At 46.3% G+C, this 25,257-nt stretch overlaps 1 protein-coding gene across 1 annotated transcript in view; it reads right to left on the bottom strand.

Annotated features, from left to right (window-relative positions):
* T265_14252 (hypothetical protein) overlaps nt 1–20,489 on the bottom strand; it is a gene marked incomplete at both ends in the record, with an annotated part of 56,768 nt that extends 36,279 nt beyond the window's left edge. The window contains 5 exons of the mRNA XM_009172769.1: nt 2,686–3,046; nt 15,405–15,498; nt 19,795–19,858; nt 19,889–20,012; nt 20,397–20,489. Coding sequence (XP_009171033.1) covers nt 2,686–3,046; nt 15,405–15,498; nt 19,795–19,858; nt 19,889–20,012; nt 20,397–20,489 — 736 coding nt within the window. The remainder of the gene's footprint in view (nt 1–2,685; nt 3,047–15,404; nt 15,499–19,794; nt 19,859–19,888; nt 20,013–20,396) is intronic.
* Nucleotides 20,490–25,257: the final 4,768 nt, after the last annotated feature.

The following is a 25,257-nucleotide window of genomic DNA, read 5'->3' as shown; positions in this document are numbered from 1 at the left end:
AGTCAAACGAATCGAAGGCACCTGCTCATCATGGTACAGACAAATATGACCATGAAGTAAAGTGGACATGATGAGTGTATATACATTAGGATAACTATCCAGGAACGAAGAATGGCCTTAACGTTATATCGAAACATGGTGATCAGGACCAAGAAGGAGCTAGCTATCAACCAAGCTTTACCAAAGCGCGATTCCTGCACGAATGGGTTAGTTTACCATACAAATCGCTTTCTGAACCTATGCATGGGATACCATGTTGCATCTGATCCAGGTCAGTATTGCAAATTCCTTGGTTGAATGCAAACTCTTTGCGAAAAGCAGACCGTAAATTAAGCGAATTGGGAGTATACTGAATCACGTGACGCGTGGCAGTATGCGGGAAAAGAATTAATGCGCAATTAGACTAAGGGGTACATGACTTATGAGAAGCGCAAAAACCATATCGACGAGGGTTCTGACTCCAGGCTAATAGGATATCGTGTCCTTTTGTGACAAATGTGGATCCTTGAAGGCAACAATTCAGAAAAAGTGCTGTGAGAGGAAGCAATACATGAAATCATTTTCTAAGAGACGAGTACAATTATTCCACTGTCGTTTCTAAGTAAAAAAAGACAGACACAACTGGAGATGAAGGCAGATGGAAAAATTGCGGTCCAAGGAGGCGGTTAGGGTATTCTACACGTGATTCAACGCAGGAGCTATAAATTGCAAAGATAGACAATAAGAAATGGAATTATCAACTGATACTGAGGGGATAAAATCGAGGTAAAACATGACTGACCTTTGAGTGGTCGCGTAAATTTTGTGCGCGAATTCATGTAAGCCATTCAGCACAAGTGCGAAACCACGACTTAGACAATGTGGATGGGGAAAATAACTCCAAACAGAGAAGGGTAGTCAGTACTGTAGACGATAGAGTGAGGGTTTGAGAGTAATCTCTACACAAGACAAATCCAGTGATGAAAAATGGAGAGCGAAATACATTCAGCAGCAGTTTTCGTAAGCGTGTGTGTACTGATTCGAAGTTGTGTCTACACGACCGGCCGTTGACGTTCAACACAAATGAGATAGAACGCGCCGAGTAGATACATATAGCTGGAAACCAGGCTATATCAAACATTTGCATTGCAAATCAGACGGCTGCACGCAGCAGTAAGATGTACCTAGGCTCGGTCGTTTATTGGACGCAATCCAATCTCGGTGAGCGGATGAGCTGGAGTGAAGAGCGTCTCTACATCTTACGCACGCTAGCCAAATCAGTGTGCAGAGACGACCAAATTTCATCAGGGATGTTACCGTGGAGAAAGGTTGCTTTAAAAAAGATTTTTCACACAATTTCTATAAGCACTTTCAAGTATTCGACAAGTACATTCATTTGCATACTAATTCGGTTTTCACGGGAGACTCAACTGATTCTCTCGTTTGCGATATTCATCAACTAAACATGCTGCACAAAGACTGCCTCGTATTTCAGTTGGTACGATATTCGAGATACCGCGGTATATTTTCATGGGTGAAAATACTCAAGAGGTTGCTTAAAACCATTCAACAGATCACAACCAGTTTCGCCCTCCTTGAATCTCATCAGGTGAGCGTAGCCGCTGCGTTGAAGAATATTACAAACAAGGGATTACGCTGGGATTTAGGTTGGTCTTCTATGAAGACCGAATTGGTGCGTAAATAAGTGTATACGTCGAAGTTTGCACAATTTGGGTTCAACCAGAATGTACGGTTGATCGAAACTCGGGGACCGCGTCTACCTGATGAGTCCCAGGAAGGGCGAAACTGGACGTGGGCTGTCGAAGAGATTTCAGCTACCTTGTCGGCTATTCCCTTCATCATAAAGCATTTCGGTTGGTTAAAAGTAGACGAGTCTAAGGCAGCTAAATGACTCAAAAACATATTTAGCACACTACCGGCTGCGAACTTCTTTTAGAAAACAATTTTAACAGTAGTGAAGCGGACAACGACATGCTTCTTCCGTTGAATATCGGCTGAAACCCACATCAGAAGGCCCAGCAAGTACCATTGTCTGTCAGACTACATCAAAATTTTCGTTATTCACTGAGTCCGCCTCAACTTACCAGGACTGTGACCCGTAAAACAGAACTCAGTAATCGAACGGAGCTTGAGGCATCGTATATGTAGGCTTTCACTGAAATAGCTTGCTCCAGTGTTTCAAAACACAGCTTGTTTTCAAGAAATGCGGGAAAGGTACCGGATGTGCACGGAACAAATAGCGGGGTAGGCACAAACGAACGCAAATTTGCATTTAACTGCGCTCATTAGCGTTCGCAGATTGGCTATATATCAACGGAAATGCGAAATCACATGTGTATCCAGCATCTTGTGAATTCCCAGAAAAAGGATTGACTTTTTCTGCGCTGCATCCAGAATCTGCGTGCCACCTTGCGCATCGAGAATGCTTATTCTCGTCAGTTAATTTTACGCTACACAGGAGTATCAGAGTCCCATAGAGCTTGCAGCCCGATAAAAGATGGTAGTAAAAGCAAGAGCGCAGAGCAGCAGTGTTGTAAGTGGGCAGCAACGAGCACTATGTTCAATAAAATGTCTTGAAAGGCAGGTGAAGAGGATATCACCAGCCAATTCTACAGGTTCAAGTGCTATCACACGTGGTGAACACGAGACAGGGCAAAAAAACTAGGAGAAAGTGTAGAGACATACGCGAAGGACTGATAGCCAAAACATTTGTATTGGTCGGTAAGGTGTCGGCTGTAGAATGAATTTGTAAGAGTTCATTTCCACCGGGGGAATTGAAGATATCTGTTGGTAGGTGAGGGAGATGATTTGGAAGAACTCGATCATCGCTCAGGGAGACCTGTCCAGTAGGCGATGTGGTGGCAAGTGGAGGCAGTGAAAGCTGTTTTGTCAGTGGGGAGAGAAGTTGCCGCTGTGTGACCACTCCCAGGGGAAGAACGGCAACTGCGCCAGGGATGCGAGGATGTTGTCCATGATGAGTAGTGGGTACGTGACAGGGGGCTGAAAGGAGGGGTGATGGTTGCACGTCAGTCGGTCGTATGTACCACTAGTTGGCTAGCTACAAGGTTGAGGTCAGAGTCTCAAGGAACATGGTTTTCTTATTCAGTCGAATAACACAACGAGACCATACGTAGCCAATTCGATCCGCAGATCATTACTGTGAGAGGCTCAAATTGTCTCGCCAGTGTCACACGCCAATTCACCCACGGTGAGCCCGATAAATTTGCATCGATTTTTATTTTTCGAATGCCATAAGTGTTTTGCTGACTTTTAATGATGAATTATTGATGGAACAGTTATCTTCGGACTCAAAAGGATTTTAGGAAGTAGTGGATGACTCGGTACTCTGAACAGACAGATCGAACAGCCTACCAAGACTAAGCACGTCCAGTGACCGTGGAAGGTTCAGAAAAGTGAACTACAAATTTATAGAAAAATCATGGTGTGTTCGAAGAACGCTTCATAGCTTTCTTCGAAAGGATCGCCATCATTGAGGATCACCACGATCTATTCACAAGTAAAACCAATCTGCCGAACCGTGCAAACTGATTTCGACCTCTTCAAAAGAACATTTGATGTCCGCTGTATAGGCCATCCCTGAAGAACATTTGGATAGTACTCGTAAATCACCTTTCAGTGGCGGAGTCCCACCAAGAAAGGCTAATGATCAGAAGAGACCAATTTTAATTGGCACCTTCAGAGAAGAAGACAACTGTACCTTGTTAGGAATGAAGCCAGACATTCTGATGAGAAAAGGCTACAAGAGGTCACGCTCAGATTCGAAATAAAGATATAAAAAATATGAGTCACATGCAGGTCATAAATTTCCCACGTGCATTCTGTACACTGAACAATCTCTTGACTCCAGTATGTTTAAGTCTGTCTGTCAGCGGAAGTGATGCTAATTTGAAAAAAGGTATAGTGATACAGAGTGAAACGCCTTCCCAGTGAACTCCAAAAAGGGCGAAACCGGTAGCGGGATGCCGAAAGTTTCAGCGACCTTATAGTTAGTGTGATCATAGATAAAGCCTTCATCTTTGCCTGTTTCCTACGAAGACTTGGGTGATGGTGGTCATCTACTACGGATGCATGAAACAAATCCATGAAATTTCACAGTAGTACAATAAACATGGTTTCACTAGCACCACCACGAGTGAAGGCATAAAGTCACGTTCCGAAAAAACAGAACCGTCAAGGTTCTCCAGTATAACGACGATAAGGTGCTGGGCAGCTAAGAAGCGCAGGATTTCAGAGTAACAAGCTTACCAGACTTCCCGTTGGGAATACTGCCAACATCATCGGTCTTTGACGATTCTGCAGAGGTCGATAGGGACTCTGAAGTTCAACAGAAAGAAAAGTCAAGGACAATGATTCACCCTAATTTTTTCCTCTGGCAATAAAACATTATTTCTGTATCCAAAATCCACAACAACAGTAAGAATAGTCATGTGAATCGGATAAATTAGAATGATTTGGTCAACAGTAGGATAGACAAGAAACTAAACAAGAAGCCCTAAGACTCTCAGTATTAAGCCAAATTCTTGAGCCATATTAGAATACACGAAACAGTGTTAGAATGGGGGTACCAGAGAGATAGTCACTTTGCAGTATGAGTTGGCATAGCTGGTTGGAAATCACATTTTCGCGAGGAAGCGAAGGAGTCGCTATGAAGCTCGACGAGGGAGCGGCCATACTCCTGCCAGATATAGTGAAGCGAAATTATGTAGAGCCCAATTAGGAAGACGTGGTGGTCCCACGGTCACGTTCACCACAAATATCACGCCAAAAGCCATTAAGGGTGGGTGTTTGGAGGACGATGAACGCGAATGCACAATACGAATTCCAGCCATATACGATGACTCCCATTCCTCACCAGAAAAACATTGACCCATTCTTCAGTATGTCGACACAGGCATGCTTGTTAGGAATTCGCTGTTGCCGGGTAATGTCATTGATGCTCCTCACGTGTATTGCCAGTCAAACGATTGCTCGAGTTTGAGATTTTCGGAGAGACCATATGACCAAAATTGAAGAAAGTCCCGTATGAAAGGACCCCAGAAAGGAACAAAGTTGGCACCACAGTGGATGGCATCGGCCACCCATAAATTTAGTTGCAGTCGCGGACTCAACACAATGTGACGCTTGTTCATAACAGGAAGCACATAAGCATGATCATTAGAGAACCCGCACTGAATAGGTCTCACAACGCAGCTTATGTGCATCGGACAGCAGGCGCATCACCAGTAGACGGTAATGTTCGAAGTTTCAAGTCACGTGCACACTGAGGACCACGTGCTGCTTAGGACTCATAGACATTATTTGATTCTAAACGGAATTTATAAACTATAGAGGAAAATGTTGGTAGCTCTGGTAGCTTAGATCGTCTTTGGTTTGTTTGCAATCAACTTGTCCAGCTCAGCAAACAAACCAACAACCAAAGTTTTGTAAGCGTCTAGCACAGAATCGCGGTCTTTGAAGTAGAAGCATCTGTGGACTCTGCAAATGGTTCTGCAGTTGCTATTTCAAATGAGCGGGGAGTCCAGCATTGCGGACTACTGGACTTAGTTTTGCTCTTCGTGTATTGGCTGTTGTATCGACTGTTGCTTCACAAAAGCTGGGCATGCAAAAAATAGGGGGGTTGATACATGACAGTCCGTGAGATTTCGCTTTCCCGCGCACAAAGAGCAATAGGAAGATTCTAACCAACATAAGCAGCGTCCTCGTTGACAGTTTCTGGCCGGATTGTCATGTCGAATTTTCAGAGGTGATCCTCCCCTGTGCATGGCTGGAGACGCTGCAAGATGTGGTTACCGATCGATTTCTTGTCAGTCTCTAACCAGAAGTATGAAAGTGTAGATACCTCAGAATGGTTGAGGTAGGCTAGCACTTTTGTCCTTTTCTTCATAAAAGAGGTTTCAAATAAACTATGGCTGACCGGCGGCGGATTATCAGTACTGAACACTGATGTTGTGCTGTCAACGGTGATGAAATGCCTAAAAGTCACAGCTGACACAATCGACTCTATAAATTTTCGTTTACCTATGAATGGCTCTAACGCGCCAGGGTCACGCATCGCATGGCTACGTACAACCATGTATGAGGTCGCCCATTAGTCTTGTCATGCGTTTCTCCCTAGTGATCGAAAAAAACTATCGAACGCCAAGCCTGTAAGTGGATGGGGCTGAAAAAATAATCATGATGGAAAGCCAACCATCTCGCATGCCTGAAAAACAGCAAAACAAGAGGAAGCGCATGTGTTTGTGCGATTAAAGTGAAATAAACACGAAAACTAGAACAAACAGCATGCAGACGGCAAGTGTCAAGCGATCGATATTCAGCGCAGTTCAGTTTCACAACCCTGAGCGGCGTACCTATGCGCAGTGGTTTGGGTAGCTTCGGCTCGCGGTAACGGAGTGTGGAGAGCGGAAAACAGTACGTATATGATTGATGATAGGAGAACAGATACAATAGCGTCATTCATTGCGTGGCAAGAGGGTCTGTGATACCCCAAACATTGGGATCGAGATGGATCAGTGCAGTCGAGATTCGCTTTTATCTTCCACTCCCCCTCTCTAGGTCATCAATTGCTCATCGCGCGGCATCTTTCAATCGGAGCCCCATTCAGCAAAGGGAGTATGGTGAGGCAGTCAGTCACCTCGCATATGAACCGCGCGACAGACTCAGCGTAGTTCGTGTGGCCGATTCGACTCACCAAACGGGCAAGCAGCTATTTGATGCCAAAAACCATTCGCCACACTTCGATGCAGCTAATTCGCGTTCCGATGGTACATATGGAATGCTTCGGAGGCACCGGTGGTAAAACGAGCAATCTTCAGTGTGCAGTGGTCAGGCTTCACAACGGTAAACGAACAATAGATACACATCGTTGTGTAGGCTACCTTCTACAAACAAGGTGATGTCACAACAACGTCAGAGGTTCCTAAGCTGAAGGACAATATAATGATTCTGGAGTTCACTTTTTTGGCAGTGTTGCCATTCGGTAGGACGAAACTAACTAGGTAGCTAAATCTGTCCACTATATCCAATGATTCAGATGTCACCACCACACTTGGAGGTATACCCTCGCAGTATTCCAATAACTATGATTTGATGGCTCAAGACGCGTACGTAACCTATGGCAACATCACTTAGATCATTTGTCGTATCTTGAGGCCGGATGTAATCTGAATAGGAGAGCACGATTTCTTGGTAAGGAACAGTCCTGATGAATACCGCCTGTGGTGATACACTAGGAAGAATACCTTCCAAAGACTGTCATGCGACCGCACGTGTTGGGGTCGAGGATTGGATAAGAATGAAAATGTTCCGAGCACTGCCACAAGGTAGCACCATCGTTTGAGTTGGAAGTCCAAGAAGATGACAAGTATTAACGGCCTTCGAGTTGTCGCAAGGTAAAGGTCGCACAACAGATCTCCACCCGGGAAGGAACTCTGCTTGATTTTCACGACAATCACAAGTGATGCTAAGGCTGAGCTAGATTGCACATGGGACTAGACTGACACCCTGATGATCCTAACATTCGGGGACAACTTTTTTCACAGGTCAACACACTATCAGGAAGGGTGAGTTGCCATAAACGGTCAACGAACATTTGACATTACTAACGCCGGACCAGCTCATGGGTAGTAGCCTATGAAAATGGAGGATGCCCTTGGCAGTCTAAAAAATCGTCCAACTGTAGCACCCGTTCGGTGCCTAGCTGCCATGCCACACGAATGAGGTACGAGGGCTGGGATACTGCCAGATCGCCGAAACCTATACAGGGGAAGTCGAGAGGCAGAGGTCGGGTTCGAACCACGGACTTTCCGGTCAGTAAATTCGCGCTCTAACCACTTGGTCCATCTCGGCATCACGTTCAATGCCAATTTTTCTGTGACACTCACAGAGACACTAATGTGTACAACTTCAAGTCACGAGCCGTACAGTGGTGACGAAATTTCAGAGATTAGAAAGGTCAACATAACAATAGCTAGAAAGTATTAGTTCTAAGTTTTCTTTAGGAAGAGGGTCGACACGATATGAAATATCCTCCTAGCCCAAATAAAAGCCTACGGCAGCATGGAAGCAAAGAAGAGTGAGTAGTTTAAGTAAATAAATTAGAGGAAAATCGGATAACGCAAAGAAAACTAGAACGAACCGAAAGACAACCACGGGACCGAAAACATCGTCAGCCAGTTAGGTTAGAGATATGAGCTATTCTCAGTTACGCTATATAAACGCAAGAACGAGAGGGGGAAACACCAACGAAACAGCGGGATAACGATGTTATCTCGAATGGTGAAGAAAATCAATTTGAAGCTAGGTGAAAAAACAGCCTATCTCGATTTTGAAACTATTTCAACGGTTTCCACTGAAGCGAGTGGAAACGAGATAGACGCTGTGAACCTCACGACGTCTGCCTATTATTTGGGGATGAGCCGGTTACACTGTCTCGAACAGTTGCATCAATGTCTCGGGATTCCAAAGCCTATACGTTGATCTAAACTTTATTCTGCTGATGTGCGCAGCGAATGCGGCACAGATTCGGCTCTTTGACATTAACTTTAGTCGTGTTGTGTTATGTTTGGATATTTCCATCAAGTCAAGACCCCCAATCGGAAAATGGTGATTGAGCTGAAAAACAGGTGGTCTTCGCAGCTGCTCTTCTTTCTACGATAGAGTAATGTCTGAAAATAGCCACCTGGTGGAATATGTACCACTATTCAGAGTCACTGTCAATTGTCAGACTATGCACCAAGGTGGAACTCGTCTGTTCTATCTGTTGTTCTGTAACATTGACCACTAACGCAATGAAATGGAACTCCCTCGAGGGAGGATAAGTTTTGAAAACAAAGGTGCGCAGGTGCAAAGTTGGAGAACTGATTTCGAGCGTTCCCGGCGCTTAACAGGGAACAATGCCGAATCAGCTCCATTTGAATGCCTCCTAAAGAATAATTCTTTACGCACTAAGTCAAGCAACGAGCCGACAACGGTCGGCCATGGTTCTTAAACCCTCCTCTAGCGTAAGAACTAATTACTTATTAGGTGGCTGAGTGAGAGTATGCTGCACAACGCATCGGTGTAGTTTAAAAGGGAGTCACCTACCACCAAGATCATGGCCCACGATAAAGTTGGCGTAGCGACTGAGACAACTGCGTGTGATTTAACAGCGGAGATCTTGTACGGTTTTTTAAACCTACTTTTGATCTCGGCAACATCTCGTGAAGATTAAATATCAGCTTGTTTCGTCAAGCCCTCTCCTCCTACAATGTTCGGTTCGCGCTTCTCACATTGCCTTTAGATTATATCAGTGAACTCGTCGCTACGGCATGTCGATCGCATTGACTCCTCCCTTGTGTCAAATGCAAGAAACTATTTTTGTTCACCTCCGGAGTGGAATGTGCACAATGACACAATTTCACAGTGGTTCCACCATAATCGCATGTCATGGCAATCGATAGAAGAATTCAACAAAACTCGACAGTATCGCTAACTCGGACCGCAATAACACGGTCAGTGTAACGCTAAACTGCTCGATCCGTTCATTGTACAAAAACAATGGGTGAGGGAGTGTTTGGACAAGTGGCTCCATAGGAAAACTATCAGTATGCGAACGGAGCAGCCCGATGAGCCACTACACGCTAGAAAGGGTGGTAGTAATAGCGGTAATGTTTTCATCCAGAACTGGTTTACTCGGTATGGTAATTTGGAAAAAATAGCAGTTGCTGAATAAGTTCGGAACCGGTCAGAGAGTGAGGATCTCTTGCAGCCAGTGTGCTATGTCCGTGCCTGATGCACAGGACTGATGAATCGATCACCGCACTATGTACACGCTGCTAAGCGATTTATTAGCCTATTTTGTGTCCGAACAATTTTCGAATAATCTAGTATGGAGCCTTTGATGGAACGGCACCTTGATCCTATGAATTGAAAACACACATCACCTTTGACTATGCATACAAGAACTGATCAGTCTATATTGAAGATGTGCTTGAACACAGACCGACCTAACTGGGCTCTGGAAGTTTTGGAGCCGTCGGAACAAAAGAGACGAATGGCAAGTGTCCGGGCAAGATCAATAAAAGATTAGTTTGGATCGTTTGCAACACTAGATAACTGTGTATTACGATGCTCATTTCGGATAACAGTAGAAAGAATGTGACCGAATGGGACCAGATACGTCTTGATATTGGTAATTTTTAGTCTTATCTGACTGCTTTGTAAGATTTGAGCTGAAATAGCTCAGCGAACTGAAGAACGAACGAAATCATTTAAATGAAGTAGCAAAAAACTCGGATAGTGTTCCTTTACTCGACAGCATGTTAAAAATCCATCACTCTCTAAGTCCTAAATGAGCAAGCTCATCTGAATCTGTAAACTAAGTTCAAATTACACTATTAATGGGAACGGTCAAGCATGTAAAAACGGCTTTCTTGTCAGTGGTACGGTAGTTCGAGACCTCAACTTGGAAACCACTCGGTATCAGCCGTGAAAATAGAGATTGTGAACTTTCACATGCAGGGAACACTAGTACTTCACTGCTGTTGAGCCCAAAAAATTCCAACTGCAAGCCGAATGGGAAATTTGCAGGTTTCTAACTGTAACTTTACTAGAGCAGGGCCACGCGCGATATGTGCCTATTCTGACCCACATAGTTGTTCCATCCGGTTGACAGGCCCAGTAGTCTCCATGTAGGCTTGGTCCGTGATCCGATGGCAAAAAGCCGACAAGTTTCGAAAGAAAGAATACGCGAAAGTCGGGTTAAACCTGAGTTTTTGAATGAAACCTAAAAACATGCGGTGTATAGAGCTATTAGAAAACTAAAGGCGGAAAATATTGATAGGTCTGCTCAATAAATGCCAAAACAATCAGTGATCAGAATACAAACCGGATCGATTACTTCACAGCATATTTAGGCACAGTGACAGAGACTAGCCAGACAGTCAAAATGCCGCTGAAATACCATGAAGGTTAACCGAACTGGGATTTCCATAAACCTGCTACAATTTCAATGGCGAGAGACGTAAAAGTTGTACGACAAAACCTCGGCATAACTTAGAAAATGATTATTGATGACTGTGAACGCAAAGGATTAGCCTTTCTCTGCACTCTTAGCTGAGTATAACGCACAGAGAGGTTTGTTGCAATTCTGACTTGAAACCATGAACATGTCAGACCTCATCCATCAATTCACACTTAGAACAGTGCTCCGCCAAAAAAGAACCGGCCAAAATTCTGCTCTTCTTGAAAACACATCCTTTTGGGGACACTAGGTTTCAACCCCGTAGTTATAAATTTACTCTACGTATCTTTAATCGATACGAATGGAGGGAATAAATGAGGTTTCGGTGATTTGCCTGGAATAAAGGGAAATCCTAGATAGGATGGAGTTAGAAAAGCGCATCAACGGTCGGGCTGTTCACAACTGGTGACACTTGTATTAGATAATGCTACGGCTGACAGAATAAACAAATAAGAACTGCCGAGTATATTCGCCGGAGCCCGTGTTCTGTCAACGCAAACCTAAGACCTTCGTATCACCATCGTACCCTTTAATGGCCCCACTTGCATCCGTTATGTTGTTTCGTGAAGGGCCGCATTCGGTAAGGTATTTAATTATGGTGTTCGCTGGTGGCTCAGATAGTGCAGTTGGTGGTGACATCGTTTGTTGAGCCTGACAATTTTAGCCCAACAACCAAATTAGGTGGGACTTGCTGGCATCCTCGAAGCGGAAGATTTCTGATGATTAGCTGGCTGTCAGCAATCTTTAGTAGAAAAGTTAAGATAAATAGCTTATCATTGAGATTGGAGCACCAGAAACACTCAGTATCCGTTGAATATGGCAGAACTATCCTCCATTCCTAAAAAAGACCACCCTCTCTTGATAGACCGCATTCGTTGTAAACCAAGGACATTCCTTCTACTGGAGGACAGTTCTGCTGCAAAGCAACAATGGCCACTATCCTGAGGTTGGAATTCAAACAACTCAGAAAGTTTGATTGCATTAAAAATACACGAACCTGAGGCATTCGAAGAGAAGCCATTTCGTATCATCTCCATCGGCCCAGATCGATCATAAGGTAGTTCTTCGGTGTACATACCACCTCCGGCTCGTCCCTCAGAACAGCCTTCAGAGTCTGAGGGATTACTGGAGTGCGTAGAAGGTAGAGGAGGAGATCTCGGTGGATCCCTCCGGGAACGCCGCAGCTTTCGGAACGGAGTAAGAAAAAGTCTGGTGATGGTAATACGCTTGGGACAGGGGAGGGAGCCATTGACGGAATCGCCTACCGAAGAAGGCCGTCCGTTTTGCATTCCTGAGTCAGTTCACGGGGATCGGCAGAGATGCCGTCGGCGAGTTAAAGACATTTTACGGAGCTGAAATAAGCAGTGAAGTGATGAAGTGTGAATTAACAAATTTGCGAAGTTGTGACCGGGATAAAAATCCGTTAAGACATACGTAACTTGGCAATGGTTACATTTGTGGATAAATGGGCACAACAGTTGAAAAGATAAAAACTCTTAGCAAATGCCAACTCCTCACAAGGGCCAAGGCATAATATTTGAGGTTCTCCAGAGAATTTCACGCAGAGACCAAAACAGGTTACCACTTCCGAAAAAAAAACGGCAAAATATCGACCATTTTGCTTTAACTGCAGGTAAGCAGTGAATACATACGACATTCCAGCCAAGGCAAAAACGGCTCGGAAGATGCGAGGTGCATAGGACTGTTGCGGGGTTAGTGTTCGGTTTGGTCTAACGAGATGAGCCGAATTCGTGAGCAACATTCCTCGCAGGTGCAAATGAATAGCGGTTGACGCCTGGAAGATCGGAAATGACATCCTAACGAAATTCCGCCATCTCATTGCAAACAAAGACTCCAACATGGAATTTGATAGAACGGATCAGTGTACCTCCACGAGGACTGTCCTAAACATGTGGCAATGTGTAGAACACTGTGATGCTAAACAACTAGCTAAGAACTTTTGCATATGTTACATCATCCTGCGAATGTACCATAAGAAAGCTTCTCCAACTACAGTGGTTGCAATCTCCCGTTTGGAAGTGTTCGGAGAGCATGTCGGACAGATTTCACGACCTCCGTGGTCCTCAGTTCAATTTTTTTCACGAAGATCTGTACAAGTCTCTTCTGTAGGAACGTTGTACAGCCAGCCCAAATATCCGATCGCTTTGTCACCGACCTGGTCGCTTGTAAAGATGGTTGATGCAGCTTCCTGAACATATGGCACTAAGAGGAAATTAACATTTCATTGTACACCTTTTGATTGCTTGTTACTGCGCAGTTACTCGGATCATACTATTTATTTAAGTGAAGGAAAACTTGAGGCTGCAGATTCTCACGCAGTACTGGCGTCCAAATGGACCAAAATTCACTATCCCGATAACGAAAGCTTGGAAGCGTTTCCAGTTGCATCTTATCAGGTAGATAGGGGACGTGGAAAATGAGGTTAAGAACACTGAAAGACGTGACACAATCACGGAGCCGGTGGCGCCCCCGAACAACGCTATCGCCTTCGATGACGGGCTGCTAAATTTTCCGCTGCGTCAGACAACTAGGATGATTCGATATCAATTAGCTGATCGGGCTATCACCTCCGATAACTTGGTATACCAGGTTTTGAGTGACTAAGACTGTATCACCTGAAATTACCATGGATTGGGTACATGAGTTGTAGCTGACGAACCCAGCCGAACCAAAGACCTTGTGGGTTGTAACTATCAGATGGTTAACAACGAGATTGCCACGTGCTTAGTGGATGCAGATCGGCCAAAAGTCGACAGGTGCTCTTGCACTCTTTCATGCGCACCCATTGAGTACACTCAGTGAACTTTAGGGGGTCTGTTTACCAAGTGTGTTTACAAAGAGCTTCAGTAACTCATTCAATAAGCGATGGAGAGACAGGTGAGCTTACTCAATTTCAGTACCAGATCTAATGGACTGCACATTTTGACAACCCATATGGGTGTGCGATGGTCTCACCAATGGACACTCTGGCGCCACACTAAATTTTGAAGAATTAGCCGTCGTTCTTCGGACGTTTGTGACATTATTTTGGGACTATCGTTTTCACCGTTTAGTCCGACAGCAACAGATAAAATTTTCTGGTACAATCTCAATACTTAAATGTGTTACTATACAGCCTGTGAATCCAATGGAATCTACTCAGATGACGACTGTTATCAGTAGTGTTATTAGGTTTTCGAGATCGTCCAGGTAGGACCATGAATCAACAAAAACAGGACACGGACAGATATCATAACCATTTCCTGATCGTTTCTGCACGGAGTTCTTGTCGCGCACACCAGATCAACTAAACAAGGTTATCCATGGCTCATTCGGGCCGTACTGTTCAGTATTTCGAAATCTGGTAAAATCGAAACAATTGGAGGCAAAATCCTCGACCCAAAGCTGTCACCTTTTCGTGGTCGGGCTTCTGTGCTGCAATGATCTTGTGGGTTATACTGGCTGGAACTCGGTTCCTAAAGGTTCAACCATGTCAGGAAGGCCAACGGGGAGCAGACCGACGAAGAAGAGTCCCCGTACTGCGAGTAATCGTATTACGAGGCGGTCTGGAGATAAAGTCGTACTGTCCTCTGCGACAGGAGTGTGGAGACAGTGAGGCGTTTCCCCCAGGTGACCAGCGCGTCCATAATTATGGAAGGGCAGGTTAGAAAAGGTTGGCCCCAAGAACCGCACACTCCGATCGTCAAACGGTTGATCATGACCGCCGGCGCATTATTCAATACTATTGAAACCAAAGAGCCCGGTACTGTTCAAAAGGCACCTACTGTGCGCAGCCGCATCAGGAGTGAGACAGTAATGTCCTACTTCCTGCCCTCTCGGGCCAGGCTGGCTCCCTACAGCCAAGTAGGTCAGACTATTGAGTCATCGGCTCCAGGAAGGGTCCCCCAAGAAAACCCTAACCACCGCTGTCTCGCGGTCCAGACTCTAGAGTCAGAGGCTAGGGCAGGGCCCCCGAACAAAACCCATCTTTCCACTGCCTTGCGGGCCAGATTTTTGAATCAAGGGCTCAAGGTGGGGTACCTCAACTAACCCCCCTCCTTCGGCCTGGGCCCTTGCAGCTCTTCGCTCACTGGCCTTCCCCTCATTACCTATCAAACCAACGTGCAATTCAAGGCAATTACCCATCTTCCAACCTCCTAGCCACTATTCCGTGTCTCAACCATCGCCCAGAAAAATAAACCAAAATAATCACCTACTAACCTCAAAAGATCTGATCTACGTTGCAGCCTTAAATTTCCGTACTCTATGTCAAATTGGGCAACAGTCATCCCTTGCCGAAACCCCAATTTCCCTCCATATCGATGTCTGTTGCATACAAGATTCCACTTCGGTCGTGCTCCTCAAGCCACTTAGGACGAACCCAGATGTTCCACATTTCACTCTTCACGCATCCGGTGATCTTGACGCAATGGCTCGTGGTATCTACGGTGCGGGAGTTGCACTCAGCTCCAAGGCTGAAAGCGCCTTACTGGACTGGATCCCAGTAAACAGTCACCTTTACGCTGTGCGGTTGTTTGGCTCAATTAACGCAGGTCGATGTGGTAAATGGTGTTTGTTTGTCGTATCAGCATACGCCCCAAAAGATAGCGGTTCTGAGACTAAGGAGGATGAGTTTTATCAAGATCAGTCACGACTGCCTCGTTTAGCAAGAAGGACGGATACAGTAATCCTGGTGGGTGATACGAATGTCCAATTTGGAAGACTACGCCCGGAAGAGGCGCAGTTGGGTGGTAGATTTGGAGTCGATGCTGAGCGTACGGATAATGGACAGCGGCTTCTTCAGTTGTGTGCAGATCATCGTCTGTTCCTGGCCAGTACAAAGTTCCAACACAAACATACACACCGAGTTACATGGATGCCACAAACCACAAGACAGTCGAGGATTCAGTTGGACCATATGGCTTTTAGTACCGAGCCTCAGTTAAGGTTTGTCGTTTTTTCTGGGGTACACAACTTGACTCTGATCAAGCCATCGTGCGAACCAGTTTAGCACTTCGCTTTCAGCCAGCACTACGCTTACCGAAAGAGGGCAGCTCCGTTCACCAACCTCGACAAGTTTCAGTGGTTGAAGAGTATCGAGCTGACCTGGTTAGAAAATTACTGGAAACTCAGCCATGTGGACGGCGAAGATTGCTTGGAGTATGAATGGAGGCGAGTTAAGGAAGAAATGTCAGCTTTCAGAACTGTTTGTCCAGCCCATCTGACTAGATCCAATGAACGCCGGATGTCTTCGAGATCAGCAGATATTACTGCTGCCAGAAAGACCATTCCATCAACTAGCGACTAGGGTGGCGCACGCAGATCCATCAAACACCGGACAATCAGGAGCTTGAAGAATGACAGAGAACGCTGGTGGATTTCGAAGGCCCAGGGAATGGAGAAAGCTTTCGCTGCAGGCAAAAGCCGCGCCCTGTTTTAACTGATCCGATCGACGGGTCGAAAGAAGGCAGGTGTCAGTGAGACAATGTGCGAAAAAGACGAACAGCAATTCACTCCCTTAATCACCGTCTCAATCGGTGCACTGAGTACTTCCAAGAACAGTTCAACACAACCGCTGGAAGAACCAAGCGAGCCCGAATGAAACATTGACACCTACCTACCATCAACAAGCGAAATCCAGCGTGAGATTTCAACCCTGAAGCACGAAAAGGCACCTGGTCCGGACAGTCTACACCCCGCGCTCTTCAAAGAAGGTGGCGAGGTCCTGGTGAACAGTCTGATAAACATACTGAAGAAGATTTGGAACGAAAGCAGAATACCAGCCGAATGGAGCTCCTCGACCGTCATTCCAGTTTTCAAAAAGGAAGCAAGAACGTCATGTGAAAACGATTATGGTATCAGCCTGGTATCCGTCGTATCTAAGGCGCTCTCTGGCATTATTTTGCGCAGGTTGATGGATTATCGGGAGAGACAGACTCATGAGAACCAAGATGGATCACGCCCTAGTCGAGGATGTATCAACCATATCTTTACTTTGAAACGAAATCTTGAACAGCGCCAGTCCATCAGACGTCCCACGTTGGTCATTTTTCTGGATTTGAAAGCTGTTTCGATTTTGTCGATCGTCAACAACATTGGCAGTGCCTGACGACCAGTGTCCCTTCTAAATTTCTCTCCCTTATGAGGGCACTATATGAAAACTGTGGGCACGTACGAGTATACGGGAAGCTCTTGCCTGAGTTCACCAGGTCCAGTGGTGTAAAACAAGGCTGTCACCCTTCCCCATTCCTCTATAACTCTGTTACTGATATTCTGCTTAAAATCCCTCTGCCTGCCTATGAAACCTCGGGAGTTGAAATGCTCCCATGACGTTCGCTCACAGACATTGAGAATGCAGACGATATTGCTTCCCTTGGTTCAAATCCTTCCCAAATGCGAACGATTTTGACTAACCTAAATGACTGCCGCACGGTTTGGCATGCATTTTACATCTGCAATGTGTAAAGTGCTGCTACAAGACTGGGTGGGATCAAACCCACACCTCATTCTTGCAGGTAAGCCAATAGACGTGGCAGATAAATTTGCTTACCTGGGCAGCTGTATAAGTTCCGGTGGAGTGGTTGGAGATGAGATTATTTCTCGACGCGTAAAGGCCAGGGCAGCTTTTGCCAACCTCCGACAGCTATGGCGCTGACGTGACGTGAGTTTGTCTGTCAAGGGAAGAGTTTACCCTGCAGTGGTGCGATCCATTCTGCCTTATGGATCAGAGACGTGGTCCCTACGCGCAGAAGATATACGGAAGATGTCAGTATTTGATCATTGGCGTGTCCGCAGCATTGGTCATTTCTGGTAGGAACATCGGATTAGTAATGCTGAGGTGCGCCAGATGGTCTTAGGAAGAAGGGACTCTCCCGCGACAGGTGAATTACTAGCGCTTCATAGGTTGCGCTGGTTAGGACATGTACTCCATGTGCCAGAAGAGCGTATGCCTCACAGACGCTTTTCACCCAGCCCTGCGCTGACTGGAAGCGACCGAGAGGTGAACAGTGACCCAGCAACAAAGTGCGAAAACACAAACCAGTAAACTTGGTCGGGTGGGCAACTGCCGCCTCCCTAGATGGGAACCTCGGGACTCAAATCACCAGTGGTCAATTACGTTGGCGGAAATGGACAATCGCGCAGTCAGAGGCACTCGTGCATCAAAGCTATCGCCTTCAATGCGTAGCTACCCCCGATTTCTGAACAAGCGGAACATGCATTCGCCTAGAAGGGTTAGTTGTATGGTCCGCTTTCTCGTTTTCCGGTGATCGGAACTGTAGCAGCTGGAACCAATGCGCTTATGGCACACGGCTTGTAGCTGATAAATTGAATTGAATTGCATTGATAGCAAATCCTATTCCACTGGTCGGTTTTTGATCAAGTATTTCCACCAGCGGAGAAATCGCTATTCATCAGGGTGAATCTGTGCCGTACCGCGGTGTGATACGTCGTGTGCCTTCGCAAACCACAGAACTATACTGGGAGGTGTTCGTGTAACACTCATAGTCTCTCATACTCGGTTGGTCAATGGTTAAATGTCTGACCAACGTAGTCTCCCGACCCTCTAAGTTGGGGATTGGAACGTGCGTTAAAAAGGCAATGCATGGACATTTCCCGCTAAAAACTGCTGCTTTGTGGTCAGGCTTCGGAGCCCAAGGCCCTAATCGTCGACCTGTCTGGGTCTGGGTGTCCCGGCAGTATCTGAGCCCAGGCACAACCATGATTTCTACAACCGAAACTACTAACATGCCACATCCGTAGTTGCACGATGTCATCAGCCGGGTCACCTTGCTTGCTGCACACAGCAGAGTAGGTAAGCGAAAACACGCTACTGTTGACGCCTCCATTCTTTCTCTTTAACATAATTTTCTTCTCCCTTCCCCTCTCTCTCCCTGTAAACCCATCTATTAGAACTGATTGACACATTGGTCTTACATCGCGCTTGGCCCAAACGCCTGCGGCTCGGCCAGTGCAGACAGCATCTGGCACCTCGAAATCAATCTCCAAGCCTCGACTACCGAGCAGTCTGACTGATTCCGCCTCCGAACTCCCAAGCTAGCAGGACAACAAGCTCCTCTTCCTCAGTGGATTTGATTAACATTGATATGTGTTTTGTATTAGGAACAAGAATTCAAGATACACAGTGGTTGAGCTAACTGTCTCATCACTATCCAAAGCCTTCTGGTTACGCATCTCCGACGATACAGAGACCACTTTGGCAAGGTGTGCAGGGATCGACGTGGTCTTAAGTCACCAGGTGGGAGGATCATTGCTTCAATTGATACTTAATGATATTCACCGCCGAGCGGTTCGTCAAGCAACGTCCATCAAGGAGTCACACAAGCGGGAAGCTGATCGCTGTTTGATTCTCGTGTCCGCTTACGCCCCAACTCACTGTAGCTCCGACGCAGTCAAAGACGGATTTTATGTTGCGGCGAGCTAAAAGCTCAGATATCGTGTTGGCTGCAGGATAAACGAATGCACAAGTGGGCAGGCCTAGCATATCTGAGACTCAATAAGGAGGCCGACATGAATTGGGCTCGGTACGCACGGACAATGGTGAACGATCGCTTCTGCTGTGTGCTGATCGCAGGCTGTTTTGTGCAGTACTAATTTCCAAAATATCCGAAGTCGTCTGGCCACATGGTGTCCCCCAACGGCGTATCGGCCACAAACTCAAATCCATCACGACGCCATTAACTACCCATGACGCGGATCAATAACTGACTGTCGGTCGGTTTGGAACATATTTGTGGATTCTGATCACGCACCTGTCCAGAGTCGCTTCTTCCTGGGCCACGTAAGGTGCGAACAAATCGCTTGGCAACTGAGAGACTGGCAGATCCGGACGTTAGGTAAATTTACCAGAATCGACTCTTCCAAACGCTCTACTATCAGATATGAACGCATACTGGGACGGGATTGTCACCTCTTCGCAAAGTACTTGGAATTTTGCCTGCGGCACGGCCCAATCAGGTGCACGCAAGCACTAGATAGCAGACAAAGCAGTGGCACTGTGTTGGCGATATCAATATCCCCAGAAACTCTGTATCTTTGTTCGCTTACGAAATTCCGGCATTTTCAAGGCCAAACTATGGATATATATGTGCTCTGTCATTATTCCGCTATTACGTGTCAATCGCTTGTTTTTCGGAGCATTACACTTGTGTCCAAAACTTCGTCTTCTTACTATTCCGCTGTACTGGGGGTCGGAATCACATAACATAGCTGGGGATAGCATATCATCACAGTCCGCGCATATTATCATTACTCGCTGCGTGATAGAACCATAACATATTTGGCGACGCAAGATGGAAGCAGATCAACTAGAAGTGATGTTTCAGCAACAACTCCAACTTATAAAAGTACTTACGGAGCGACTATCAACTGCATCTTTGGCTTCACCGGCTACGTCGAACGTCCCATAGTCGGTTGACGGAATCGCTTGCAGTAGCAACGGGTTTTGCTATAAACCCTCGGTTGGCATAACGTTTGATGCTTGGTTTTGTCGCTATGAAGACTTGTTTGGGGTCTATCAACTCAGGATGATAGTTGGAAGGTTCGTCTCCCGCTCCGCAAACTTGGACCTGCAGAGCATGATAAGTACGCTAACTACATTCTTCCAAAGAACCCACGTGATTTCACCTTTGATGAAACTGTCCACGCGCCGTCGCAAATACTTGGCGAGCAAACGTCAGTTTTCAACATCCGTTATCGATGCCTAAAGCTGGTGACGCGGACGACTTTCTCACTTATTCTGGCATCGTGAACCGGGAATTCGAACGGCTGATACTCGGATTGTCAACGGAAGATCAGTTCAAGTCTCTGATTTTCATATGCGGTCGACAATCCCCGAATGATGCAGAAATCCATGTCCGATTCCTCGGCCGCATCGAAAAAGACCCATCGATGACGCTGCAGGCCATCACCTCAGCATATCAACGATTGCTTAACCTGAAGCATGACACCGCGACGGTACAACTTGAGCATCATGGCGGTTCCGAAGTTCATGAAGTCCATCACGCTACGCAACAGACTGGACCTGTCAATTCCAGCTCGACGAAATCGACCTCGCAGTATTCTGGTCCGAAGCAAAACAAAGGCCCAAAGAAGAAACCACCTTCACAATGTTGGCACTGTGGAGCCTGGTACTTCGTCATGTTCTGTCCTTACACGCAGCATCGGTGCCGCCAATGTAAGTCCGTGGGACATAAAGATGGGTATTGTCAGTCACGGACGCATACCGCCTGTGGTGTTTCAAAGCCGTCATCACGCGTCCGTCCCAATCCTGTTGGCTCCTCTCTCAGTTTGCTGGCTGCTTTCCACATCAACACCCCAGGTCACCGAACGTATCTCACAGTCACCGTCAATGGTTATCCAGTCGAAAGTCATCCGTCCTTGGTATGCACTTTGCACCCACAGTGTAAGATCATGCTAGTGGACATGCACTGAACGCGCCAATTACAATCCAGAGAGAGGTACTGGAAGGTGTGGAGAGTTTCGCGTATATTGGAAGTTGTATTAGTTTCGACTGCAGCGTGATAGATGAGGTGAATGCACTAATCTGCAAGGCCCTGGTCACGTTTGATACTTTGAGATACCAAAGGCGTCAAAGTGGTGTATCACTGAATCTCAAGGGACTCGTGTATTAAGCTACAGTGCGGGCTGTTTTGTTGTATGGCTGTGAGACTTGGCCTATTCGAGCAGCGGAACTGAGACGTCTTCAGGTGTTCGACAATCGTGTGGGTTGGTGTCCGCGTATCCGTAACGAGCCAATTAAAGAGCAAGTTTTCGGTTGTGCAACGGATACTTCCATTAAAGAATGTGTCCAGCACCAGAAGCTGCGTTCGTTGGGACATGTGTTGCGTATGCCTAGCCATCGTTCGCCGAAGAGAGTAACGTTTTCTATGCCCAACTCAAAGTGGCGGAAGCAGAGAGGTGGCCAACCCTTGACCTGGCAAAGGGTATGAAAGAAATCACGAAACGTTTGGGTGCTGTCGGTGCTACTCGCCTTCCAGGATGGGGACCGCGTGATCCTCACTGTGCCTGGTTGGAGACACTACAAGATATGGCTGCCAACCGATGTCAGTGNATGGCTTCTAACCGGTGTTAGTGGCGTTGTTGTTGTCAGTTTCTATCCAGATTGCCTGAGGGAATGTCTGGAGGTGTAGGCACCTCGGAATGATTGTGTTAAGCTAACACTAAGTCCCTCCCCCGTCCACCTTTATTCTTTTCTTCACAATAAGGCTTTCAAACAAATCATGGTTGTATGGCATTGAAGCATCGGTGTTGAACACCGATGTCATGATGTCGATGATGATGATGATGATGACTCATGCTCAGGAGTACGTGAATATTGGGACCAGATTAAGTTAACAAAATTCAAAGGAAATCTTTCTTGAGCAAGTGTGGTCAACGGCACTGAAAGACTGAAATCAAGAAATACCAAGATTATGGGTCATCTATACATGACGTTGCAACACCTGACAGATAGTGAACGTGTGTCAACGCAGCGAAATACCAAGATTATGGGTCATCTATACATGACGTTGCAACACCTGACAGATAGTGAACGTGTGGTCAACGCAGCATCTACCCCGTCGAAATCCCGCTTGATGCTCAAGAGTCAAAATTCGCGTGTCACGTAAGACACATTGAGGTTAGAAGTCTTGTTACGACAAGAGTCTAACTAACAACTCATTGCCACATTCACTGCAAGTACCGTTTTTGAAAACAAGCACTATCATCGATTACTCGAGTTATCTGGAAAGATTTCTTTCTCCCAAACAGACACACATAGGCTACACAGACACTGACTGAGGAATTCGCCGTCGTCGGGGTCAGGAAATCATTGACGCTTGAATAGAGATATACACTCGGACATTTCTGAGGCTGAAGGGGGGTTCATGTTCATAGTCCATCTTTCTGTTGAAGGCCAGCAGACCGGATTGAAGGTAGAAGGTGAACAAATGAATTGTTGTGCAAAGTACTGTGCCCAGTGGTCCAAGCGTTCTCCTCTACTGGATATCAGAAAGCCGTGATAGTCCCTGATGGTCTTGCCGACAAGAGGCTTCTGATGATCAGATGAACGAATCAAGCGGAACAGCCTGCAGACGTTTGCAGCATTTTTCGAATCTTTGATTTATTCGGCCTTTCGGGTCCATCAAGCTTCACAGTCTGTAGGGACACTTCTTTTACCTGGCGTCGAATGGTATTCCGGGATGAGTTGTGGTTGCAGTCAGAAGGGATCTGTCAACGGGCCTTCAACAAATCCACGGTCTTATCAGAAATCCAATGTTTGAATGAGGTTGGCTGGGTTGTACCGAAGACTAAAGTTCTAGCTCTCCGTAGCGCTGTAGATATCTGTTTGTAGTGTCCATTAATATCTGACATCTGATAGTCTGGCAGGCGTTCAAAAAGACGGTCCTGGAAATTTGGTTTGATTTCTTGGTCAACAAGCTTCTCAGTGCCTGAGAAGGGTGTCCGCGTTCTGCGTAGACCTGAAAAGCGCGATGAGAAGCAGCAGCGCACAAGTGCATGGTCGGAGTTTGAGTTAGTACATCAGGAGTGCCAACCATTGATCGACCCACGCCATCGATAACTGACGGCGTGGTCAGTTCGGATCTGAGACCGGTTTGTTGATGGGCACCACTTTGTCAAGTGCTTTCCGCTGTTCCGGAAATTAGTACTGCAAGTTGTGATGGGACACATCTGAAGTGAACGATTTCCGTTATCCGTAGGTTCCGTTTTCGGACTAACAGAACCAACCAATCGGGCCTCAGCGGCACTCAATCTCATTTACACCACCAGCCCCCCGACAGATTCTTGAGCAGTGACAATGCTTACAGCAACCAACAATGGAGGTCTTCCTCGACTTGAGACTGTCTTCGACTGTGTGGACCATCAGACACTATGGTAGCGGCTATGTAACAAAAATATCTCTCGTAAATTCATGCCCCCCCCCTTAAAGCGCCGTAAGCCAACTCCCGAGAACACCTAAGGGCCCGCGCGAGGCTCTCATATGGGTTCACTACGACAGGGCTAGAATGTCTTCTTTCACCTTTCCTCTTTAACTTCGCCAATGACTTGACTAAAGCCCGTGACGTCGGCATGCTCTGAGGGCATTCATTCACAGATATCAAATGCGAAGATGACATCTGACGCCGTCGTAAGGCAGACGACATTAAGTAATCTAAATAATCATGCATCACGGTTTGGCATGCCCTTTACACCTGTGAGGTGTACAGTGATGACGCAAAGCAGGGTGGGCTCGAACTCTAACCTCATGTTTGCGGATGAGCCAATTGAGGTAGTAGGCAAATTTGTGGTGTAGGCCTGACACTAGACCGTCCGCCACTGATCGAGTTTACAATGCCGCAGTGCATTCCATATTATTATATGGGCCAAAGATCTTGCCGCTTCGTCCAGAGGACGTCGAAAAGTTTAGTGTTTTCATCATCAATGTCTTAGGAGCATTATCCAAGTCCGGTGAGAACACCAGACCAATAATGCTGAAGTATGTCGAAGTAATTAACTCACCAATGACACATGAACTGATCACATACCAGAAGGGTAGAGCGGCTTGAGGAAGATGCAGTGAAGAAGTTCAAAACATTTTGCAGGTGATCATCAGTTGTCCTATCCACAGTCTTAAGGGACTTACACCCTACATTCTTGAATTCAGAGTGCTTCGTTGCAATCGCAATTACACTTGACATATACTCCGGGAACTTGGAGTTATTGCGGTTTTTTATACCGAGGACGAATTAAGGCATGATACAGAGCGGGGCTATCCAGACCGAGGACATCCGCAACTACTGGTCCAAGCAAGCAATTTATGAACCGAACAATTGTTGAAAATGGTAGGTCAGTTTCGACTCATAAGGAGGGATATTCGCTGCAGCCATTACTACTGATCAATTAACGAAGGCTGCGTGAGACTAGCTGTTCAAGGGTGGTAAAAAAAAACCATCCAGCTGTGGCACTCTTTCGATGCCTAACTGCCATGTCACCCGAAGGTTGCACGAGGGCTGGGATACTGTCAGGTTGCCCAAGCCTAGACAGGGGAATTCGAGAGGCAGAGGTCGGGTTCGAGCCACGGGCCTCTCCGTCAGTAAGTTCGCGCTCTAACCACTTGGGCCATCTCGCTCAAGGGTGGTATGGGAAGAGGTTTACATGAGCATTCACATCCCGCCTTCTACAAGTCGATCAGTCGACTGTGTGAACTTGTCCAC

Source organism: Opisthorchis viverrini (assembly GCF_000715545.1).
Source record: "Opisthorchis viverrini unplaced genomic scaffold opera_v5_163, whole genome shotgun sequence".
NCBI classification, from domain to species: domain Eukaryota; kingdom Metazoa; phylum Platyhelminthes; class Trematoda; order Opisthorchiida; family Opisthorchiidae; genus Opisthorchis; species Opisthorchis viverrini.
The sequence above is the reverse complement of the archived record's forward strand: the minus strand, read 5'-3'. Positions and strand labels throughout refer to the sequence as shown.